At 47.6% G+C, this 22,998-nt stretch overlaps 1 protein-coding gene across 3 annotated transcripts in view; it reads left to right on the forward strand.

The window, feature by feature from the left end:
- The first annotated feature begins 563 nt into the window (after positions 1-563).
- Positions 564-22,998, forward strand: part of rttn (rotatin) — a 35,308-nt gene continuing 12,873 nt past the window's right edge. The window contains exons 1-28 of one of the 3 annotated variants that reach the window (XM_062985335.1): positions 564-712; positions 2,184-2,371; positions 3,170-3,329; positions 3,525-3,602; positions 5,249-5,339; positions 6,188-6,302; positions 7,070-7,217; positions 8,561-8,726; positions 9,039-9,190; positions 9,320-9,438; positions 10,780-10,950; positions 11,297-11,509; positions 11,721-11,833; positions 12,415-12,541; positions 13,145-13,270; positions 13,479-13,595; positions 14,412-14,551; positions 14,821-14,992; positions 15,081-15,180; positions 15,351-15,439; positions 15,832-15,949; positions 16,194-16,290; positions 17,028-17,093; positions 17,182-17,379; positions 17,977-18,216; positions 18,293-18,437; positions 18,643-18,797; positions 22,254-22,473. In XM_062985335.1, coding sequence (XP_062841405.1) covers positions 682-712; positions 2,184-2,371; positions 3,170-3,329; positions 3,525-3,602; positions 5,249-5,339; positions 6,188-6,302; positions 7,070-7,217; positions 8,561-8,726; positions 9,039-9,190; positions 9,320-9,438; positions 10,780-10,950; positions 11,297-11,509; positions 11,721-11,833; positions 12,415-12,541; positions 13,145-13,270; positions 13,479-13,595; positions 14,412-14,551; positions 14,821-14,992; positions 15,081-15,180; positions 15,351-15,439; positions 15,832-15,949; positions 16,194-16,290; positions 17,028-17,093; positions 17,182-17,379; positions 17,977-18,216; positions 18,293-18,437; positions 18,643-18,797; positions 22,254-22,473 — 3,855 coding nt within the window. In that variant the 5' untranslated portion in view covers positions 564-681. Of the gene's footprint in view, positions 713-2,183; positions 2,372-3,169; positions 3,330-3,524; positions 3,603-5,248; positions 5,340-6,187; positions 6,303-6,445; positions 6,535-7,069; positions 7,218-8,560; positions 8,727-9,038; positions 9,191-9,319; positions 9,439-10,779; positions 10,951-11,296; positions 11,510-11,720; positions 11,834-12,414; positions 12,542-13,144; positions 13,271-13,478; positions 13,596-14,411; positions 14,552-14,820; positions 14,993-15,080; positions 15,181-15,350; positions 15,440-15,831; positions 15,950-16,193; positions 16,291-17,027; positions 17,094-17,181; positions 17,380-17,976; positions 18,217-18,292; positions 18,438-18,642; positions 18,798-22,253; positions 22,474-22,998 lie in introns of those variants that run through there. The other 2 variants (XM_062985336.1, XM_062985337.1) reach the window with 2 other exon arrangements.

The raw sequence follows: 22,998 nt of genomic DNA on the forward strand, positions 1-22,998 counted from the left end.
CACACACACACACACACACACACACACACACACACACACACACCTTTACTCTTACTGCATCATATTTTTTGCACTAAACGAACCAATTTATTCTTATTGATGGTAATATAGATACTTATATCATATTATTATTTTATATAATTATTATATTTTCTATTATTATAATTATTATTGTTGTTTTTTATTTATTTGTTTACTTTATTTTTAAATTATATTTCCTAACTATGTTACCAAGCTTGGGCAATACGAATGTCCATATTTTGTCATGCCAATAAAGTTACGTTTGAGTTTACATACCTGTAGATTAAAAATAAATGCATAAACTAATAAATAAATAAATTAATTAATAAACACATTTTGTATGTTATTGTTCACCTGTCACACTTGGTCTGTCATATTAAAGGTGGCGCTTAATCACTGGACGCGTTTTAAACGAGTTTAAAGTGCACTAGATGGAATGTTTTAGTCATTATTCTAGCGCGTAATGTAGTGCACTATTGTAGGGCGTAAGGGAGGTTTTTGGGATGCGACCGGAGTTCTACGGCTAGTCGGAAGTAGCTGAAAGTGGCGCCGCGGTTGAAAGCATATATGCTTTAAAATGCGTTACGGTTTCACTGAGATATGATTAATAGACTTTAAAAACTTTATCGATGTTTTAAATGCGGGTTTTTACGTTCAGTTATGGAATTATCGTCGATCATTAAAAAACTCGGTAAGACGGTGTTTGCGATGTTGCTAATGTTAACTAGCTAAGTGTAACTGTCGACAGTTTCGTTTATTACAGCTTCATAACTCATTTATACGTGTTTAATAAACTATATGAATAAAATCTGTATATAATCTCACAGATATAATTAATAATAGAACCAGGCACTGTTTGTTATATTATTTTTATAGTTATTAGTTAATGTGTCCGTTGAATGCCGTTATTATTGTTGCCATGGTGATTGTTACTCTTGGTTACCAGACAGCTTCATAGAATAACCGCTCATATTTATTATTAATATTATTTATTATAAACTCAGTTTTCAGCATTTTCTGTTTGTTAAGAGGCTAACATTTATGTTTAATTTTGCATTATGTTACGGCAGGATTTGCATTTGATTTACAGAAAACGTTTTTATAGTGTGTACTTTTATTGCTGTGTAATGCTACTGGGGCTTTAATTTCCTTCAGAATCAATAAATTATCTGTCTGTCTGTCTGTCTGTCTATCTGTTTATGTATCTATCCATCTGTCTGTCTGTCTGTCTATCTGTATGTCTATCTATGTTTCCGTCTGTTTATTTATCTGTCTGTCTGTTTATCTGTATGTCTATCTATGTTTCTGTCTGTTTATCTGTCTGTCTGTCTGTCTGTCTGTCTGTTTATGTATCTATCCATCTGTCTGTCTGTCTATCTGTATGTCTATCTATGTTTCTGTCTGTTTATTTATCTGTCTGTCTATCTGTCTGTCTATGTGTCTGTCTATCTGTCTGTATGTCTGTCTATCTGTCTATCTGTATGTCTGTCTATGTGTCTGTCTATCTGTCTGTATGTCTGTATCTATCTATCTATCTGTCTGCTGTCTGTCTGTCTATCATCTATCTATTTATCTGTCTATCTATCTGTTTATCTGTCTATCCATATGTCTGTCTGTTTATCTGTCTGTCTGTCTATGTGTCTATCTATCCATCTGCTTATTTATCTGTCTGTCTGTCTGTCTGTCTGTCTGTCTGTCTATGTGTCTGTCTATCTATCTGTCTGTGTCTGTCTGTATGTCTGTCTATCTATCTGTCTGTCTGTCTATCTGTATGTCTATCTATGTTTCTGTCTGTCTATCTATCGGTCTATCTGTCTGTCTGTCTGTCTATCTGTCTATCTATCTGTCTGTGTCTATCTATCTGTATGTCTGTCTAGCTATCTGTCTGCTGTCTGTCTGTCTATCATCTATCTGTTTATCTGTCTATCCATATGTCTGTCTGTCTATCTATATGTCTGTCTGTCTATCTGTCTGTCTGTCTATCTATTACAGTGATTGTATTACAGCCACTTTCAGTATAGTTTACACTCCATCACCTAAAGCTCTAAAAAAGGGATTGGCTATGTCTAATGTGGGATTGCTGAAGCCCTGTGATTGATTGGCGCCCGGTCCAGAATGTTCCTGCCACTCTAAACGGGTGCCGTTGTGTCTCTTGCCTTCAGCTCATCCTCTGGTGGAGATCCGGGTGCGCTCCCTCAAAAACATCATCTCCAAACTTCATCTGGGCCTCATCACGCCGTCCGACCTGGTCCAGGAGCGACGCCTCTTCATCAACCTTCTGCACTGGTTCAACTTTCCTGAAGTGCCGCTGCAGGAGGACGTGCTGCAGCTAATCAGCACGCTCGCCACGGTACCTCACCGCACACACATGCGCGGGGGAAGAGAAAGGGTTCAACGAATCAGATACACTCGACCATGAGCTTGTTGTACATCCTATTTAAAACCTCAGGCATTAATATAGATCAGGGGTGTCCAAACTCTTCTTGTTGGGGGCCTGATGGAGTAAAAATCCACACCCACGGGGCCACAACCACGGGGCCACAGAGTCTTTATAAACAAAAGGAATATAAATATAACAGAGCTCCTGATTACTAACAATTCCACTTCCTGTTTATCTGAGTGATTGATGATCTATCGTCCACAGTGTCGTGATTTCACTCACCAGTTATAATCCTAACCTCAGGATTATTATACTTCTTTAAATTAAACATACCCACTTCCCTCTGAACTCCAAGCGCGTCTGAAATCTTCTGCGTTCGGCGTCTAGTTCTCGTTTCTCTGGAGCCGCCGTGTTTATCCAAAAACTGGAACATTAATGTAGGTGTGACGTTAATGTTTTGAGTCGGGGGAAAGAAGCTGGGGAGAGTATTAGATTTGTTTTGTGTGAGAGCGCCACCTAGAGTACAAAGAGTACTTTAATATTAATAGTGGCACAAGTTGAATTTTATTTCTAAAATACCTCACGAGCCGTAGTTTGGACGCCCCTGCTCTGTGCCCCGTGTGTTTCTCTGCTACTTATGTCAGTTCCTAAATCAGACAGCAGGAGTCGCTGTTGTCACATCACTCCCTCCAGGCAGTAAAACCTTCAAGCATCGAAGCATTCTAATGTTTAATAACGTTACAGCAACCGGCCGATCTTCTCTTCCAGCATCCGACAGGAGCTCATACGTTCAGAGAGGTGGGAGCAGTGGAGTTTCTAACGCAGCTCTCATCCAACATCAGCCTCGACCTCCAGGCCACCGCGCAGACCGTCCTGGATCAACTGTTCCACCTCCACGTCCCTCCTCCGACCGCCTCCTCTCCGCCGGGTACGAGAGAAACATCTGAATGCACCACACCCCGCGCCTCCACATCACGCTTGATTTGTAGACGAGCATAAAAGAACGTCCTCCAAGAACGGCGCCTCAGCGCAGAGTAGCTCCGCCACGTTCGGTCCACAGCGCCGCCGTAAAACTGATTTAGCGCTCGTCCCCTCACTGTAGATGTGTTTTTAATGTTCTCAGAGGAGGACGTGTCACTCCGAGGATACTTCCAAACACGCGCGCCGTGCCAAACAGATGCCGCGCCCCTCCCAGTGCCAGGTACGTCTCCTCAGTTTGTTTTCTACCTAAATGACCAAAAGTATGTGCACGCTTGACCATCAGCTTGTTAGAAATTTTATTAATGCTGCGTACTCGAAGTAAGACTAGCCACTGATGGTGGACTCATGTACGCTGAGCGAGCCCCGCAGACCTTTAGATTTTTGTAGACCCCCCACCTGACCAAATCACATTTAAAGTAGTTAAGTGTGTGTTACTAGATTCAGTGTTGAACACGTTTCATTTAATCCAGTTACTGCACGCACATGGCTCCCATTCTGTGTAACGGCTTTTCTACAATTGTTTTCCTTAATCAAGGCTCTCACTGTGGTTCACTGGAGTCCCAGAACATTAGACATACACCGATCAGGCATACATTATGACCACCTTCCTAATATTGTGTTGGTCCCCCTTTTGCTGCCGAAACAGCCCTGTAACTGCGCTGCTCTGTGTATTCTGACACCTTCCTATCAGAACCAGCATGAACCTCTTCAGCAGTTTGAGCTACAGGAGCTCGTCTGTTGGATCTGACCACACGTGCATCAGTGAGCCTTGGCCGCCCATGACCCTGTCGCCGGTTTACCACTTTTGATAGATACTGACCACCGCAGACCGGGACACACCCCACAAGAGCTGCAGTTTTGGAGATGCTCTGACCCAGTCGTCTAGCCATCACGAATTGGCCCTCGTCAAACTGGCTCAGATCCTCACGCTCGCTCGCATTTTTCTGTTTCTAACATCAACTCTGAGGATAAAATGTTCACTCGCTGCCTAATATATCCCCCCCACTAACAGGAGCCGTGATGAAGAGATGATCAGTGTTATTCACTTCACCGGTTAGTGCTCATAATGTTATGATTGGTTGGTGTATGTTTGTAACCCCTTCCAGACCTGATGTATTCCTAATAAGGCATTAAAGTTTGCACACAGGGCCAGTCGGATGACTTTTCTGGTTGCTCAGGTCGTCCTGATCTGTAACGATGAACTGAGACAAACATGCAAATATGAATGAAATCAGGAATGGGGGGCACATACCTCTTCACGCTCATGTGTCGTGCGACGGTCCTGCTGTTCCTCGGATCGCTCCTCAGGAGCGAGATCAAGCCCGTCATTTCAGGAATCCGTCGGAGTTCCTCTTCCAGCGGCGCACTTTAAGCTCTCACGTTCTCTCTGGTCCTCCTGCTCCCCGCAGCCTCCGCGGCTCCTCGTCCCTTCAGTCGGTCGCTGGAGATTCACATCTATCAGCGCAGCCCCGTATCTATTATTTACTCCGGCGTGCGGCGCGGCGCTGTCGGCAATTTCAGGCCGCGTGGCAGGAGGCCGCCGCCCATCCGATGATAGAGAACGAGCCTGGCCTCGTGTGAAAGTGCACGGAGGTCTTCTTCTATCTGTAGTTCCCTGATGAAGCTTCGTCGTATCCATGCTATCACATCCTGTCTGTTTGTGCTCTAACACGCGTGTCCATATAATAAAGAAAGAAAGCTCAGGGGCGACCATCCATCACAGGGCGTTTACAATGAAATTAAACAAGAATCCAGATGCTGACTGTCGAGTTTAAAGTGTTTTATGGCTCTCGGTTCTGCGCTGTGTTGTATTTAATGGCTCCGCCGCTGTCTGTCTGTCTGTCTGTCCCTCTGTGTGTGTTACAGTGAACACCTCCGTTCGATGTTTGACCTTTCCTCATTTCCCCTGGCTGTCACTGACCGTGACCGACCGTCACATATTATCATCAAACGAAAGGTGTGTGTGTGTGTGTGTTTATAAGAGCTCATCTCTCATTCATACACGTTAGGAATTATTATACTTAAGGTACGCTATATGGCCAAAAGTATTTGGACACCTAGAGTGTTCAGCTAGAACAACAGCCGCACTTCTGAGTGTCTGTGGGGATTTGTGCCCATTTATCTGTATTAATTATTGTTGCTGTTGAGTGGGGCTGAGGTCAGGGCTCTGTGCAGGACACTGGAGTTTCTTATTTTTTCTATTTTATTTCTGCATTTTCTCCCAGTTTATCGTAGTCAGTTTGTCTTCCGCTGCTGGTGGATCCCTGACTGCAGTCGAGGTGGGTATACTGCTGCTCACGCCTCCTCCGACCCGCGCGCAGCCCTTTGCGGAACCCTTTTCCACCTATGTATTCTGCACAGGCGCCTCTATCCACCAATTAGGGTCCTTACACAGCGTTTGAAGACCCCGCCCACATAGTCCGGTCATCCCGCCCTAGCAGGACCGTGTCTGCTGCATGCACTGCCAATTATGCCCGCTAGATGGCGCCCAATTGACCAGTGGCAACGCCAAGTTTTGAACCGAGGAGTTCAGAATCTCGGCGCTGGTCAGTGGAGTTTCTTTAAACCCAGAACGGGAAGGGGGCTTGCCTAAACTGTTGCTGCAAAGTTGGAAGCATATAATTTTTGTTGTGGCTGAAACACACAGTCAGAATTAGACAGGGTGTCCCAATACTTTTCTCCATATAGTGTATTATAGTACTGACTGGAAGAGGGTTTGAACTGTGGGTTAAAACCCGGTCGTTCGGAGTTGTTTCGAATAAAAAAAACGTCCGCCAGATTCCTGAGTGTGTATTCTCTGTGTAGCTCTTTAAGGAGTGACGATCCTGATCTGGTGAGGACGACCTGCGACCTCCTGCGAGACGTCATCATGCAGGACTTCCCGGCCGAGATCTTCCTCCAGCGCCCGCGTATAGTGCAGGTAATATATACCAAGTGTTTTGGGGGGATATCATGTCCTAATTCCTTATTACACAGGGCTGGGTTCACCGAGCCTTTTAGACTGAGCTGCCCTTTACAGAAATATCAAAAATGTCACTTGATGCCAATCCTAAGCATCCTTAGATTCTTAGATCATGTGGAGCAGTGGTCTCTCTGCCAGGGTCAGAAGGAAAACCCTGAGAGAAGGTCCGTCATGGATTCGAAGAGTCACGGTGCGTCAACACTGTACCTACTGTTAATCATGTTGGTGTAGCATTATATTATTATTATATTTATTATTACCTGCTGGCTGAGTAGCACAGGTTCAACTTAGATTCCTGCATAGGGCCGTAACACGCATGGAGGAACACGCTACGCTCCAGATATTCCTCCACCACTCCTGATGGCACCTATGCCCAAACTGTAAGAGCTGCTTCCGCAGAGGCAAACTCTAAGGTGACCGACCGACTGGCTTTCCGCCCGTTATATGCAGCCAGCTGTGTCTGTAGAGCCCCAACTCTGAGCCAAAGACTCGAACCCGGGTCTCCACGAAGGTGGGCGTGCTGTAATATGTTGCTGTATATTTTTGCCCCAGCAGACTTTGTTATGTATTTAGAAAAACACCAAATAATCGTTTAGAAGGACTCAAAATTAAGGACGTGTCTTTGCACAGATATAGTGTTAGAATGATTATTCAGTCACAGAAACCGAACGGTGGCAGGAATCAGTGAAATCTGATCATCAGACTCTCTCTCGTTCCCGGTACAGAACCTCCTGCAGCTCGTCAGCGTGGGAGCAGAAAGTGAATCCAGCTCGCCGCTCCTCCCGGCTCTGGCGTGCCTTCAGCAGCTCTGCCGAAACCTGAAGAGTCGCCTACGTTTCCACAGAGACCCCGGCTTCTGCTCTGCCAAGCATGGTACTCTCCGCCAACACCCCCCCCCCTTCCCCTTCCCCCTCAGAATAATGCCCACCGCTCATACACGGCGTCAGTCGCATCCCAGTGTTAGCAGAGAACGCAGCCTGTGTGCGTTTCCCACCACACCTCATTTATTTTTCATTATTTATTTATTAGTCTAGTTTTTTATCCTCTCCATTGCAACCCTTCACCCCCGACTGAGGGACACACACTGCCACACCTACGATCAGGTGTCTCTAGTGCAGATTCCTCAACCTGCCAGCAGAGGCCGTAATTGCAGCAGAGCCCATTTACTAGCCTGGCCGGGGCGATAGCACAGCAGTGATGGGATATCTGTGGGTGTGTGTGTGTGTGCATGTGTGTGTGTGTATCTGTGTGTGTGTGTGTGTGTGTGCATGTGTGTGTGTGTATCTGTGTGTGTGCATCTGTGTGTGTGTGTGTATGTGTGTGTGTGCATGTGTGTGTGTGTATCTGTGTGTGTGCATGTGTGTGTGTGCATCTGTGTGTGTGTGTATGTGTGTGTGTGCATGTGTGTGTGTGTATCTGTGTGTGTGTGTGTGTGTGTGCATGTGTGTGTGTGTATCTGTGTGTGTGTGTGTGTGTGCATGTGTGTGTGTGTATCTGTGTGTGTGCATGTGTGTGTGTGCATCTGTGTGTGTGTGTATGTGTGTGTGTGCATCTGTGTGTGTGTGTATGTGTGTGTGTGCATCTGTGGGTGTGTGTGTGTACAGTATGTGTGTGTGTGTATCTGTGGGTGTGTGTGTGTGTGTGTGCATGTGTGTGTGTGTGTATGTGTGTGTGTGCATCTGTGGGTGTGTGTGTGTACAGTATGTGTGTGTGTGTATCTGTGGGTGTGTGTGTGTGTGTGTGCATGTGTGTGTGTGTGTATGTGTGTGTGTATATCTGTGGGTGTGTGTATCTGTGGGTGTGTGTGTGTGTGTGTGCATGTGTGTGTGTGTGTATGTGTGTGTGTGCATCTGTGTGTGTGTGTGTGTGTGTGTATGTGTGTGTGTGTGTGTGTGTATCTGTGGGTGTGTGTGTGTGCATGTGTGTGTGTGTATCTGTGTGTGTGTGTGTGTGTGTGTGTGTATCTGTGGGTGTGCGTGTGCATGTGTCTGTGTGAATGTGACTGTGTCTGTGTGTGTGTGTGTGTGTGTGTGTGTACGATTTTCAATAACCACTTCATCCTGGTCAGGGTTGTGGTGGGTCAGGCTCTGTCTAAAAGACAGAATAAACCATAGTCAGGAGAGGCCACACACACACACACACACACACACACACACACACACACACACACTGAATGGTTAGTAATGGTCTATACTAAATGTTCTCCGTACTTGCAGATCCGGTCTCTCAGAACTCCTCGACATCACACCATCAGGATGTGAGGGGAACCCAGAGGTCAGGGGTCATGACTCCAGAAGATCTGTCCCCTCGTCCGTCTGTCCTGGGGCGTCCTGGCCTGAGGGCCCGAGGGGACGGACAGGACGGGGACGCCGCCTCCACCAGGTTCCTGCTTACCTTTCTGTTTCATTTCAGTTTTGCTGTTGTCTTTAATATTTATGTACTAAATTAAAAAAAAAAACAGTGTAGGGAAGGCCCTTTCCTGTTCCAGTATGGCTGGACCTCTTTGGTTTGATTGCGAACAAGGCACAAATTCCCACAGATGCACTTGTCTACCTGCATTCTTTGACTTGGACCGGTTCTGCCCATGCTGGTCAGGATTGCAGTGGGTCACGCTAGACATGATACCAGTCCATCACGGGGCATATTTAGAGAACGTGCAAAACTCATGATGACAGACTCTTTTCCGTGTCGCAGCACTAGCAGCAGCAGCTCTCAGAGAGGATTCTCTCCCGCGCTCAACCCGGAGCCCGAGGCCGAGGATCCGCCCGAGCTGCGGGCGCAGCGGTGGAACGCGGCCAGATTCGGCGTGGAGACTCTACAGCACACGCTGGCTCTCCTCGGGACAGGTGAGGGTCCACTTTCAGTACGGATAATCTCCTCCAGATGTTCCCCGATCCCCCTCCAGCTCCTCAGGAGGGCCTAGAGCGCTTCTTTCTCAATGCTATCCTCGTTCTGTTTTCCTGTGTGTCCCTCAGGGAAGCTGAAGATCTTCCAGAAGGTCCTGGAGCTGCTGTCAGACGTCCTCACGGTGCTGAGGGTCATCGTGAACCCACACGAGCTCTGGGACGAGTGCAGCGTCAGTGCTAATCAGCTGGTAAGCGCTAGCGGCGGATAAAACTGTCTTTGTTTAGTTTCATAAAGTTGGCTTTTATTTGTCGATCGTGGAGATCGGCAGGGGGCTTGGTGACAGCATCATATCCTTCTGCCTTGCCAAGTACGGCTGTTAGAACGGGCACGGAGGTGCAGATGATTGTGGGATTCCTCTTAATCGACAGTCACTTGTTGTCGCCTGGTTGAATGTTAATTCGCTCCAGGTGGACGTTTTTCTATTTATCACGGTTTCTTCCTCACAGAGTTGCCCGCTCCTCTGTTGGCAACCTGCTTTCTTTACATCTGTGATGCCAGGCTTGATCCGGTCCAGTTTTCCACTGGCCCAGGTACTGGTACTCTATATTTTGCTGGGCGTCTTGACTTCACTGCACTTTGTGTCTCTTAGCACTGGATACTACCAGAATCTAAAAGAGAGTCGCACAGCGTATGGAGAATCACACTCAATGTGTTCTTCCACATCTCTTGCTACACCACAACCCGACAGCAGGAGTCGCTATTGCAGCACCAATCGGAAAAAAACAAGACATATTTATGCATATATTTATCGACAGGTGACTGTGGGCGCCTGATCAGGCCGGTAGCACAGCTGAGACCTGAAATGAAGAGTTTAAACCTTCTGCTGTGGTGGACTAGCGTATTAGACCACAGCTCAGCACCTTCTGAGCTTTCTGATGCCGTTTTAATCCTCATGTTGGTCTTTGAAGCCAGGCGGAACAGACAGGACCAATAAAGATGGACTGGTTTTGTGCTGGTGACTTTTTTTCTGGTTTTTAAGGCGTTTTTAAGGGGTTCGGAACCCCTGGGACGGCTGACGACCTGGAAGAATCGTGTGGATTGAGATTTCAGGCTGTAGCTCCTCAGCAGACCTTTACTGACCCCTATTGACCGACTCCTCTTCCTACTACTCGATCAAAATTTCAGCGTGCACGTACAGTGTGACAGTAATACAGTATATTGTGTCTCAATCCCTTCAGTTCGTTGAATGTTTTTTTGAATTCTGAATTATTTGGCTTTAAATATGTGAAACGTGATAATAATAAAATTATTTATACAGTGAGATTCATCCTGCATTTATTTATAGAATAAAGGAGTAGAAATGTGCAGACGGTGCGTGTGTGCTAAATCTGCTGCTTCTTGTTTTCATTCTGAACGCTGCTGAATGTGATCTTCTCTGAGGTTCCTGGATCTCCTTCATTTATTTTTAATGCCGTGGAGCAGAACCTGCCTCCTGACTCTGTCTGAAATGTGCTGCTGCCCCCTGCTGGTGTGAACTGCTGATGCTGATGCTGATTCTGGTGCTGATGCTGAGCTTTTTCCCCCACAGAGAGAGAAGCTAAAAGTGTGTATGGAGAAGCTGGGAGACATCATGAGCCATCACGGTAACACGGCCTCCTCCGAACAGCCCGAAACGGCTCCCATTCACCACCGCATGGCGTACGCGGGCACGGCCGTTCTCACCGTCCGCCTCCTGCAGACGCTCCTACCTGTGGAGAAGGTGAGACCGAGTTTATACACGGTGATTATTTACAGTTTAATGCTCTCACCAAGAAAATAATGATTAGAAAATGATTTCTTTGCATTTGGGACTATATTATAACAGGAAAATTATATTTTTATTACTGAGCCTCTACTAAACCGCTGAGATGATCACAAAAATGATGCAGCTTTCATGGATGATTTAACATAAGTGGTTGGAACATAAGTTAAAACCATCTACGAATATTTTTGAGTTTAACACACGTCAGCCGAGCAGTAGATACGGCTCATGTTCACATACAGCTTATTTTTTACTTCAGTATTTAGAATTTATTACCAAAAACACCTGATTTGTCCCCACGCAGGCGAGCGAGAACCTTCCTGACAGCACGGCCGCGGCCGTCTTCCACCTCACGCTGGATTTCCCCTTCGGTCTCCTGTCCCCCATCGTTCACGAATCGGCGGTGGCTTACCTGGAGCAGTCCAGCCCCGAAAACTACAGCCTGTACCGCCGAGTTCAGAGGGCCGCAAACACCATGGAGGCCGCGTGCTCCTTTCTAAAGGAGGCTCAGGCTGAGGTATAGATCACGTTGTTCGGATCTCAGCATCTCCAGTATCCCGGCCGGGCCTGAGGGCCTGTACTGTTCAAAACGGACCGTTTTAATTCTAAGTATACTGATGATTAGTTTCCATTTGTAGGTGTCCACATGATTCTGATACTTTTTAGAAGTGCTGAAGGTTTCTGAAGTTCTAAATTCTGATAAACATTATTTTTCTTGCTCTCTGCAGGGTGAGAAAAATTGGCTGGAGCTGCTGGAACTCGCCAGCCAAGCGACTGATGGATTTCCCTACCATCAACACCTCCCACTCATCAAGCACCTCATCCACATCTGCTCCTACCTGTAAGATCGTTCCCTCCGACGACGTGTGTGTGTGTGTGTGTGTGTGTTCTGTTAAACACAATAGATCAGGGGGTTTCAAACTGGTCTTAAGCGACCCATCAAAATGAAACACAGAACAAAATCTGGTCCCAGTGTGGTTTGCAAGGTGTAACGTAAAGCCTCCACAAGGGGGCGTTTGTGTGCAAGTTCGTTTTGTGTTCATACCTGTTAATATTCATTCATTTAATTAGTATGATTTTCCTCTGCTACCCAAGCCCTGCAATCTTTGGCCAAAAGTATATGGACATGTGCATTAATATGGGATGTACTGAGCATCGAATCAGAACAGGATCCTGGAATCAGGGTCATAAAGAGCTCAGGACACTGTGAGCACAGATTCTCCTGACATAGAACATCAGGAACCTCGGACCCTAGGAACATATGACCCCGGATACAAGCTCCAGAGAAAATCACCCTAGCATAGTACACCCGTGCTGAATTTGGTTACTCTTCTTGACCAGGGACTAAGCGTACCTGCCGAAAATGTAAATATAAATGGATGTGCACTGTTAACTGTGTGTACATGACCTCTCTATGTGCAGAGGAAGATCTGCTCAGGCGAGCCCGCTGCTTCAGACGGAGAGTCAGAAGATTCTTCTGAAGCTTCTCTCACATCCTCTACTGCCGGTGAAGACGGAGACGTACACGCAGACTCTGAACGTCGTGAAGGTCCGTCGCCACCTACTGTTTGTCCGGGCGCAGCGGTAAATTAATGAATAAATTACGACAGATCTCGAATCGCGGTGGCGCTGTCGAGCTAGCGGGTTCAGGGTGCCGATTTCTGTGCACAGGGCTTCATACTGGTACAAACGTCTCTGAGCCAGTGGAAATGTAAAGCTTGCTTGACTGCAGACAGTAACGTGTTGTTGTTTTGTTTTTGTTTTTTTTGGACTACATCTGACCATCCAGACGAATTTCCCCTCCGTGTAAGGTGGACGCTTTAGGCTTTCTGTCCAGCCTTGGCAGGAAACCACTGTTCCATGTGCTTTGTAATGGGTGTCATCAAACTAACCCTGTTTATATGGGCACAGAGAAATAAGCAGGCAATGCCACATTATAAATGACATTATTAATCATCTAAACGAATAATTTAAATCCCAAGTCCGTGAAATAACAGATTCCTTTAAAACTGCTTCATGCTTTCCAAAAGTTTATAGACAGAGTTTCTGAGAATTGTTCTCGTTCACTGTTCAGCACCGTTGTGTTCAGATAAATGAAAGATGATGATTTGTTTCCTAAAGGTGCTGAATATTTTCTCTCTCCCGTCTGTAGGAGTGTTTGGGGGTTCAGAACGTTTCCAGACCAGCCTCGTCCGTCTGCAGCGGCGTCCATTTCCTCTTCCATCCTCGCGTCCTGTACGAAATCAGCGCCTTCGGACTCCACGATCGAGCGAAGGAGGTGAGTGTTGGTCTTCCTCTCCTCGGTGACAGCAGAACGGACGCTAGAACATCGTCAGCGAGAGTAAGAGAAGCAGAATGGAGCAGTTTCTTTGTGTACGGTCGGGTGAGGTCGCGGTAAACGTGAGGATTGATGCGTGACGTAAATTAAACAGCCTGTAAGTGACACATCATGGAGACATCAGTCTGGTTTATGTCTGATCTGAAAGGTGAACTCGGCCGCCAGAGATGTGCTGCTGTACCTGCTGAAGGGACGACTGATGATGGCGACTTCAAGCTGGAGTAGATTTAATGAGGCACTTTACCCGGTCATCCCCGTGCTGCAGGTACACACACACACACACACAGCAGGAGAGATAAATCTCACTTCTACAAGCCTCAGTGCCAGAAAAGATGGGACAGGATGAGCAGTGCTAATAAAACACACGGCAGGGATTTGTGCATCATAGTGACCTGAATTCAAACAAAGCAACTTAAAGACTTGATATGTATTTCATGTGTTATATAAATACCTCAACACATCCCAAAAAGTTGGGACAGGACAGTTTAAGGCTGTGTGTTGTCAAATTGTGAAAACTGGACAAATGAAATGCATCTGTTATGGTCGATTTGGGGATTAAAAAAATGACCTAAAAGGCTGAAATCTGGCAACCGAAGTCAAAAGTGCATTTGGTTACGGTTACAGCGAAAGGGGGCGGCTCGGTGGCTCGGTGGGTAGCACTCTCACCTCACAACAGGAAGCTCCTGGGTTTGATTCCCAGGTGAAGCGGTCCAGGTCCTCTCTGTGTGGAGTTTGCATGTTCTCCCCGTGTCTATGTGGGTTTTCCTCTGGGAGCTCCGGTTTCCTCCCGCGGTACAAAGACGTGCAAGTGATAAAAAGCTGTGGGTTAAACGGACAAAGATGAACTGCTGTAGGGTAAATAGGAGCGAACGTGTGTGTGTGTGTGTGTGTGTGTGTGTGTGTATAATGCTGATAAATATGCATGGTGCTTCATATCTGATTAATTTTAATAAGCATTTCTAGTAATTGGAACTTCCTGCTGGAGTGTTCTTCAACCTCAACAATGCGTATTTATTCTTCACACTCCCCTGTGTGTGTGTGTGTGTGTGTGTGTGTGTGTGTGTGTGTGTGTGTGTGTTAGAGTCACGCAGGGACGGACGACGCCCTGGGAAACAGCGTCCTGCTCATAAGTGCACTTTCGGATGAGGCCGGAGACTCGGCTCGCCCCTCGACGACCCGGATGCGTGCCGCCGTCAGACTGCTCTTCAGCAAACACCAGGCGTGAGTTCCTCTAACAGCCCTGAGCTCAGACCTCTCAACAGCTCTGGGACGAACCGGAACACCTACCGAACGATCAGTCGTCATTTTTCGACTGAGTAGGCACAAATTCCCGCACACATACCTCGAAGATCACATAGAAAGTGGACGTGGAACAAACTGGCGGTCTCTTAGAGCCGGCTGTGGAGGCTTTATGATGTATCTTGTACACCACAGTAGGACTAGATTGTGCAGAGAGAGTAAGATGCATCATTTTCATCTCTCGTGTGCAGGGTGAGGAGCGCAGCCGTCCAGCACCTGTTACCCCACCTGAGCGGCGCGGAGGACGTCGGAACGTCTCGACCCGCTTTAGACGGCTCCGCCCTGTCACGGCTCCCCTCCCTGTACATCACTCAGAGACACGTGGACGTCAGACTGGACCACTCCAACAAGTCCTACCTCAAGGTGAGCCTAACGCAGCGGGCGTGTCTGTATCAGACCTCAGGACGATGATCCTGATCATCTGTGTGTGTGTGTGTGTGTGTGTGTGCAGGTGGAGAGTGTGAATAGACTGTACGGTATCTTCACCTCGGAGACGGTGGATCTGGTCCTGCGTAAATCTGCCGCCGAGCAGCTGGTGGTGGTTCTGCAGGGTGAGATGCCAGTCTGTATAAAAAACGTAATTAAATAAACATGTACACGAGCGCCCCCTTGTGGAGGCTTTATGCTACACCTTGTATAGAGAGCGTGAGATGCATCGTGTCGCCTGGGTCGCTTAAAACAGCATTGAAAAACCCTGATCTACATCTTGTTGCTTTTCTAGATGCTGGCATGCACGCCGCGCTGAAGTCTCAGGGTCTGACGGACAAACTGATCTCTGTCATCACGGAGAGCGTGAAGGTCCACGCACTGGTACGAGCTGTAGGTCAAATGAGGGTTAATGGGAGGCTAATCAGACGGCATTAAGCTCCGTGACGTCTCACACTTACCTGGAGAGACGAATTCCATCACTCTTCACGTGCACAACCTAGTTAGTGCTTTTAGAGACTCTTTATCTAGTCGCTTTTAGCTTTTTAGAGTGTTTGCACCTCAGCCGGACAGCAGGGGTCGCTGTTGCAGCAGCACTGAGTAAAAACCCAATTTGACCTTCCCTCCCAATCATGTCCCACCCAGGCTGGAACTCAAGGGCTTGTACTTCACACCATTACACTACATAATACAACAACAGGGCCAGCTTAATAATAATAATAATAATAATAATAATAATATTAAAGCTGACGGTGGAGCGTCTCCTCTTTCTGCAGAACATGGAGTGTTTGTCGGAGGCGAGTGTTTCCATGCTGAGGAAGCTGGTGTTCGCCGATCCGTCTCTCCGCCACACACTCGCTCAGCAACCAGCTCTCATCATCACTCTGCTTCAAGGTACCCAATCAATGCCTGCGTCTCATCCACACTCACTGTCCACTTTATTAGGAACACCTCTAGGAACTGGTCAGTGTATCCCAAAGGAATGTCCCTGACTCGCGTCGATTCTGTTCTGAAAGCGAAATCAGGGGTTGTGTTAGTGCGGCGTTCCTAACAAAGTGGCCAGCCAGCGTTTAAGCCACGTCTGCCTCGCGCTTGTATCGTGTGTGGACGCGAGTAAACGTGTTCGTTTCGGTCGCAGTGTCGTTGCTGATGAAGGTTAATCAGCGTGACGTGACCGAAGCTGCAGCGCTGATGTGCTTCCTACTCTTCGATGAAGTCGCTACAGCCGGCGTGTGGTACGTACAGACGTTCACTTTCATAGTTCAACACCGTGTCCTATTTTATACAAAACCACGTCAAGGGTGTCGAAGGGCCGTTTGTAATATGTCCTGCCATGATTGCTGTCTGCCTTTTCATTTTTGGACAGTTTGTTGTTTTTCTTGGAGGCCAAATTTAGCATACTTGGCTCAGTTTTTGGTGTCAATATGCCAAATTGATATTGTAAATCTATATTATACTCCTTTATTACAGACACAACCTCATAACCTTACCGTTTTTTATTTTTGAAGCACAAACTTGTATTTGCTTCTGCATCTATCTTGGATATTTCAGGATTATCTGTTGATTAGATTTTCAAGAGCACTGAGGTCTTAAGGTGTGAACCTGACATAGGTGGGTTTAAATTCAGGCGACACGTCGGCCAACAGGAGCCTCGTGTGTAGAGCTTTGGGCTATTGATTCCAGGCTCTGCTATGCAGTCACAGTTGGGCCCTTGAGCAAGGCCCTTAACCCTGTCTGCTCCAGGGGCTGACCCCGCACTCTGACCCCAGCTTCCAAACAAGCTCTGATATGCAGAAAAATAATTGTATTGTAATGCACACGTGTAGACGCGTATATATAACAAATAAAGGCTTAATTCTTCTAATAGGTGTGATTAACTGCAGTTTGTTTACACTGGCGTGTGTTGGGCATGGTTAAACGTGACATTTTTGAGATTATTGATTAATAAAGTGTTTTTATCTGTGATAATTAGGTGTAATAAAGGTGACACAGACGCGGCGTTCTCTCCGTTCTCCCTGCCCGTCTGCATCATCACGAGGTACCTTTCATTCCTTTAACCCAGTTGCGAAACAATCAGACCCACCGAGACGTGAACCCACGAGAACCCGCTGGTGTTTTTTGCGCAGGTACGACCTCCCGTTCCGCGCCGACTCTCACCACGCGGCCAGTCCCAACTGCACCGTCCTTCCTCCCTACGCTGACCTGCTGGAAGTGAGAGCGGTCAGAGAGGCTCTGAGCTTCAGCTGGAACCGAGCCTGGCACTGCGGCACCGACGCGCTGCTGGCACGGGCGAAAGACGCCCCGGATCCCGCTCGCACCCCCGAGTAAGAACCTGCTCACACACCTCATACACGCCGGGCCTGGACACGGGGTGCTTCCCAAATGTTGCGAAGCCGACTGCACTAGTTGCCACTGTCGGGCCCCTGAAAAAGGCCCTTAACCCTGCACAACCCTAGCTTTTTGTATGTGGTGCTGATTAGTGGTGCACTATTTGGTCAAAAGTATTAGGACGCCTCTTCTAATTATTGAATTAATATGTTTCAGCCACAGCAATTGCTAACAGGTGTAATAAATCAGTTATAAAAAGTAATGATATGATTACAAGTTTGCAGCAACAGTTTAGGGAAGGCCCTTCCCCGTTCCAGCACGAGCGAGCTCTATAAAGACGTAAAGCTCCAGTGTCCTGCACAAAGCCCTGACCTCAGCCCCACTCAACAGCCCAGCCATACAAATGCCCTTTTTTTGTTTAGTTTTTTTACTAAATGGGCACAAATTCCCACAGGCATACTTCAAAGCGTTCTAGCTGAAAGATCACACAGAGGTCGCTCTATTTTAATGTTTGATCAGTTGTGCTCATGAGAAGATTGCAGGCAAATGAGCCGCTCTGTAGGACGTTCTCAGCGCTCCTCTCCGTCCTGCAGGTTCCACGCCGAGCTGGCGATGTCGCCGTCCCAGGCGGCGTGGGTGCGAGCGTGCGACGCGAGGACAGGCCTGCAGGAGTGCGTCGACGCCCTTCGTTCGGCCTCCTCTCACGCCGAGGTGGCCGAAGCTCTGCGCAGGATCCAGCTCTACCTTCTGACCGATGAGCTGGCTGTCGGGCGCGGCACACACTCCTGTAAGAGCGCGCTGCAGAGGATCCACTGGCATGCAGCTGTAGAGAGGTACAACATCTGTACGACATCTGGATTTCTCCGGCGGTGTGAACGGGTGCTGTAAAGTGTGTTTGTGAACGTTCAGGTTCCTTCGGGTGAGACCCGCCTGCTCAGAGGATGAGAAGCTGCTGGCCGAGGTCGTGTCCTTCCTGAACGTTTACTTCAGGGTCAGTCAGACACAATCCGACCACGCAGATCTGAGATGGTTGTTAGAACTGCTCCTCAAACAGGTAACTCCCTAAACTATTGGTAGACTGCACAGCCAAAAGTATGTGGACACCAGTCCTGATTAGTGTGTTTCAGCTACACTCCTCACTAATAGTTTACAAAAATGGTGACTGATCACTGCTGGTGTGTGTGTGCGTGTGTGTGTGTGTGTGTTTGTGTGTGTGTGTGTTTGTGTATGTGTGTGTGTATGTGTATGTGTGTGTGTAGGACTCGCGTGTGGTGCTGGACCTGCTGCTGGAGGTGCAGACACACACACACCCTCAGAAACACGCTGAGATACAGGAGTGTGCTCTTCAACTCCAGAGAGAACTGAGCACGCTGTTCAACACACTGCTGCTCCGTCTCACACACTGCACCGACAGGTAACACACACACACACACACACACACCTCAGTCAGGTAACACACTCACACACACCTAAATCCGATAACACACACAAACAAGTCATGTACCACTCACACACATCAGGTAACACACACTCCTCAGACAGGTAACACACACACACATGCCTCAATCAGGTAACACACACACACACACACCTTAGTCAGGTAACACACACACAGACCTCAGTAAGGTAACACACTGCACCGACAGGTAACACACACACACACCTCAGTCAGGTAACACACACACCTTAGACCGGTAACACACACACACACTGCACAGACAGGTAACACACACACCTCAGTCAGGTAACACACACACCTCAGTCAGGTAACACTCACACCTGAGTCAGATGTAACACACACACACACCTGAGTCAGATGTAACACACACACACACACACACCTTAGACCGGTAACACACACACACACACACACCTCAGTCAGGTAACACACACACCTTAGACCGGTAACACACACACACTGCACAGACAGGTAACACACACACACCTCAGTGAGGTAACACACACACCTGAGTCAGATGTAACACACACACACACACACACCTCAGTGAGGTAACGCACACACCTGAGTCAGATGTAACACACACACACACACCTCAGTGAGGTAACACACACACCTGAGTCAGATGTAACACACACACACACACACCTCAGTGAGGTAACACACACACCTGAGTCAGATGTAACACACACACACACACACCTCAGTGAGGTAACACACACACCTGAGTCAGATGTAACACACACACACACACCTCAGTGAGGTAACACACACACCTGAGTCAGATGTAACACACACACACACACACACCTCAGTGAGGTAACACACACACCTGAGTCAGATGTAACACACACACACACACACCTCAGTGAGGTAACACACACACCTGAGTCAGATGTAACACACACACACACACACACCTCAGTGAGGTAACACACACACCTGAGTCAGATGTAACACACACACACACACCTCAGTGAGGTAACACACACACCTGAGTCAGATGTAACACACACACACACACCTCAGTGAGGTAACACACACACCTGAGTCAGATGTAACACACACACACACACCTCAGTGAGGTAACACACACACCTGAGTCAGATGTAACACACACACACACCTCAGTGAGGTAACACACACACCTGAGTCAGATGTAACACACACACACACACCTCAGTGAGGTAACAGACACACCTGAGTCAGATGTAACACACACACACACCTCAGTGAGGTAACACACACACCTGAGTCAGATGTAACACACACACACACACCTCAGTGAGGTAACACACACACCTGAGTCAGATGTAACACACACACACACACACACACACCTCAGTGAGGTAACACACACACCTGAGTCAGATGTAACACACACACACACACCTCAGTGAGGTAACACACACACCTGAGTCAGATGTAACACACACACACACACACACACACCTCAGTGAGGTAACACACACACCTGAGTCAGATGTAACACACACACACACACACACCTCAGTGAGGTAACACACACACCTGAGTCAGATGTAACACACACACACACACACACCTCAGTGAGGTAACACACACACCTGAGTCAGATGTAACACACACACACACACCTCAGTGAGGTAACACACACACCTGAGTCAGATGTAACACACACACCTCAGTGAGGTAACACACACACCTGAGTCAGATGTAACACACACACACACACACCTCAGTGAGGTAACACACACACCTGAGTCAGATGTAACACACACACACACACCTCAGTGAGGTAACACACACACCTGAGTCAGATGTAACACACACACACACCTCAGTGAGGTAACACACACACCTGAGTCAGATGTAACACACACACACACACCTCAGTGAGGTAACAGACACACCTGAGTCAGATGTAACACACACACACACCTCAGTGAGGTAACACACACACCTGAGTCAGATGTAACACACACACACACACCTCAGTGAGGTAACACACACACCTGAGTCAGATGTAACACACACACACACACACACACACCTCAGTGAGGTAACACACACACCTGAGTCAGATGTAACACACACACACACACCTCAGTGAGGTAACACACACACCTGAGTCAGATGTAACACACACACACACACACACACACCTCAGTGAGGTAACACACACACCTGAGTCAGATGTAACACACACACACACACACACCTCAGTGAGGTAACACACACACCTGAGTCAGATGTAACACACACACACACACACACCTCAGTGAGGTAACACACACACCTGAGTCAGATGTAACACACACACACACACACACCTCAGTGAGGTAACACACACACCTGAGTCAGATGTAACACACACACACACACACACCTCAGTGAGGTAACACACACACCTGAGTCAGATGTAACACACACACACACACACACCTCAGTGAGGTAACACACACACCTGAGTCAGATGTAACACACACACACACACACACCTCAGTGAGGTAACACACACACCTGAGTCAGATGTAACACACACACACACACACACCTCAGTGAGGTAACACACACACCTGAGTCAGATGTAACACACACACACACACACACCTCAGTGAGGTAACACACACACCTGAGTCAGATGTAACACACACACACACACCTCAGTGAGGTAACACACACACCTGAGTCAGATGTAACACACACACACACACCTCAGTGAGGTAACACACACACCTGAGTCAGATGTAACACACACACACACACACCTCAGTGAGGTAACACACACACCTGAGTCAGATGTAACACACACACACACACACCTCAGTGAGGTAACACACACACCTGAGTCAGATGTAACACACACACACACACACACCTCAGTGAGGTAACACACACACCTGAGTCAGATGTAACACACACACACACACACACACCTCAGTGAGGTAACACACACACCTGAGTCAGATGTAACACACACACACACACCTACACTGAGGTAACACACACACCTGAGTCAGATGTAACACACACACACACCTCAGTGAGGTAACACACCCTGCACAGAGCCACAAACACTCTGTTGGTAGACCACAAGCATCTCTGGCTGCATCCCAAATTGCATCATATTGTCCTAACTACATGAGGCGTCAGTACAGAGGGGTCAGTACAGAGGCGTCAGTACAGAGGGGTCAGTACAGAGGGGTCAGTACAGAGGCGTCAGTGCAGAGGGGTCAGTGTGGTTACTGCTCTCATTACTCTTCATTACAGTGGGTTTGGTTTAAGGTGCGACTTTTCCTGTGATGCAGTGAAAATAAACTCCGCCCACATTCACATCACAGCGTTCTCTGATCTCATTTCATAAGCCCTGGTCTTAGTTTTAGTCTCGTCCTCTCAGCAGTACTGATTGTGTCTCTCTCTCCGGTTCAGGTCCTGCTCTCTCCTGTCCGGGCCGTTAGCGTCGGAGTTAGCGCTGAGGTTACTGCAGTGTCTGCGTCTCTCGGACGCGCCCCGCTTCTACGGCCTGCCCTCCCTGGAGCGGTCCCTCCACAGCATGACCCACGCCACCGCCCTGCCCGGCTGGAGCACACACACACCCAGCACGGAGCCACACACACTCTGCTCGAAATACCTCAGCGGCTTGTTGGAGGTACGCACACACACACACACACACACACACACTCACACTGCTTTATGGGCAAAAGTATTGGGACACCCCTTCTGTGTATTTCAGCCACAACACTTGCTAACAGGTGTAATAAATCAATCTGTGAAGCAACAGTTTAGGGAAGGCCCTTCCCTGCTCCAGCACAAATGTGCCCCTGTGCACAAAGCACGCTCTATTAAGACATGAAGTAAAGCTCGATTTGAGCTCGGGATGAACCGGAACATTAACATCGGAACCCACCTTTTGACTGAATGGTTACAAATTCCCACAGACACACTCCAAAGTCTTGTGAGAAGCTTCTCAATAGAGCGGCTGTTGTTCTAGCTGTAAATATCGCACACAGGTCGCTCTATTTTAATAGCTTGTTTGTTGTTTTGGAATAGAGACGTCCGACGAGCTCACGGTCAGGTGTTATAATACTTTTGGGCCTGTAGTGTATTTGTTTAACCCCAAATCAAAGTGATTTGTCTCACAGAATCTCATTCTTTATGTGTTTATTGTTTATTT

This window comes from Trichomycterus rosablanca, chromosome 23 (assembly GCF_030014385.1).
Source record: "Trichomycterus rosablanca isolate fTriRos1 chromosome 23, fTriRos1.hap1, whole genome shotgun sequence".
NCBI classification, from domain to species: Eukaryota; Metazoa; Chordata; class Actinopteri; order Siluriformes; family Trichomycteridae; genus Trichomycterus; species Trichomycterus rosablanca.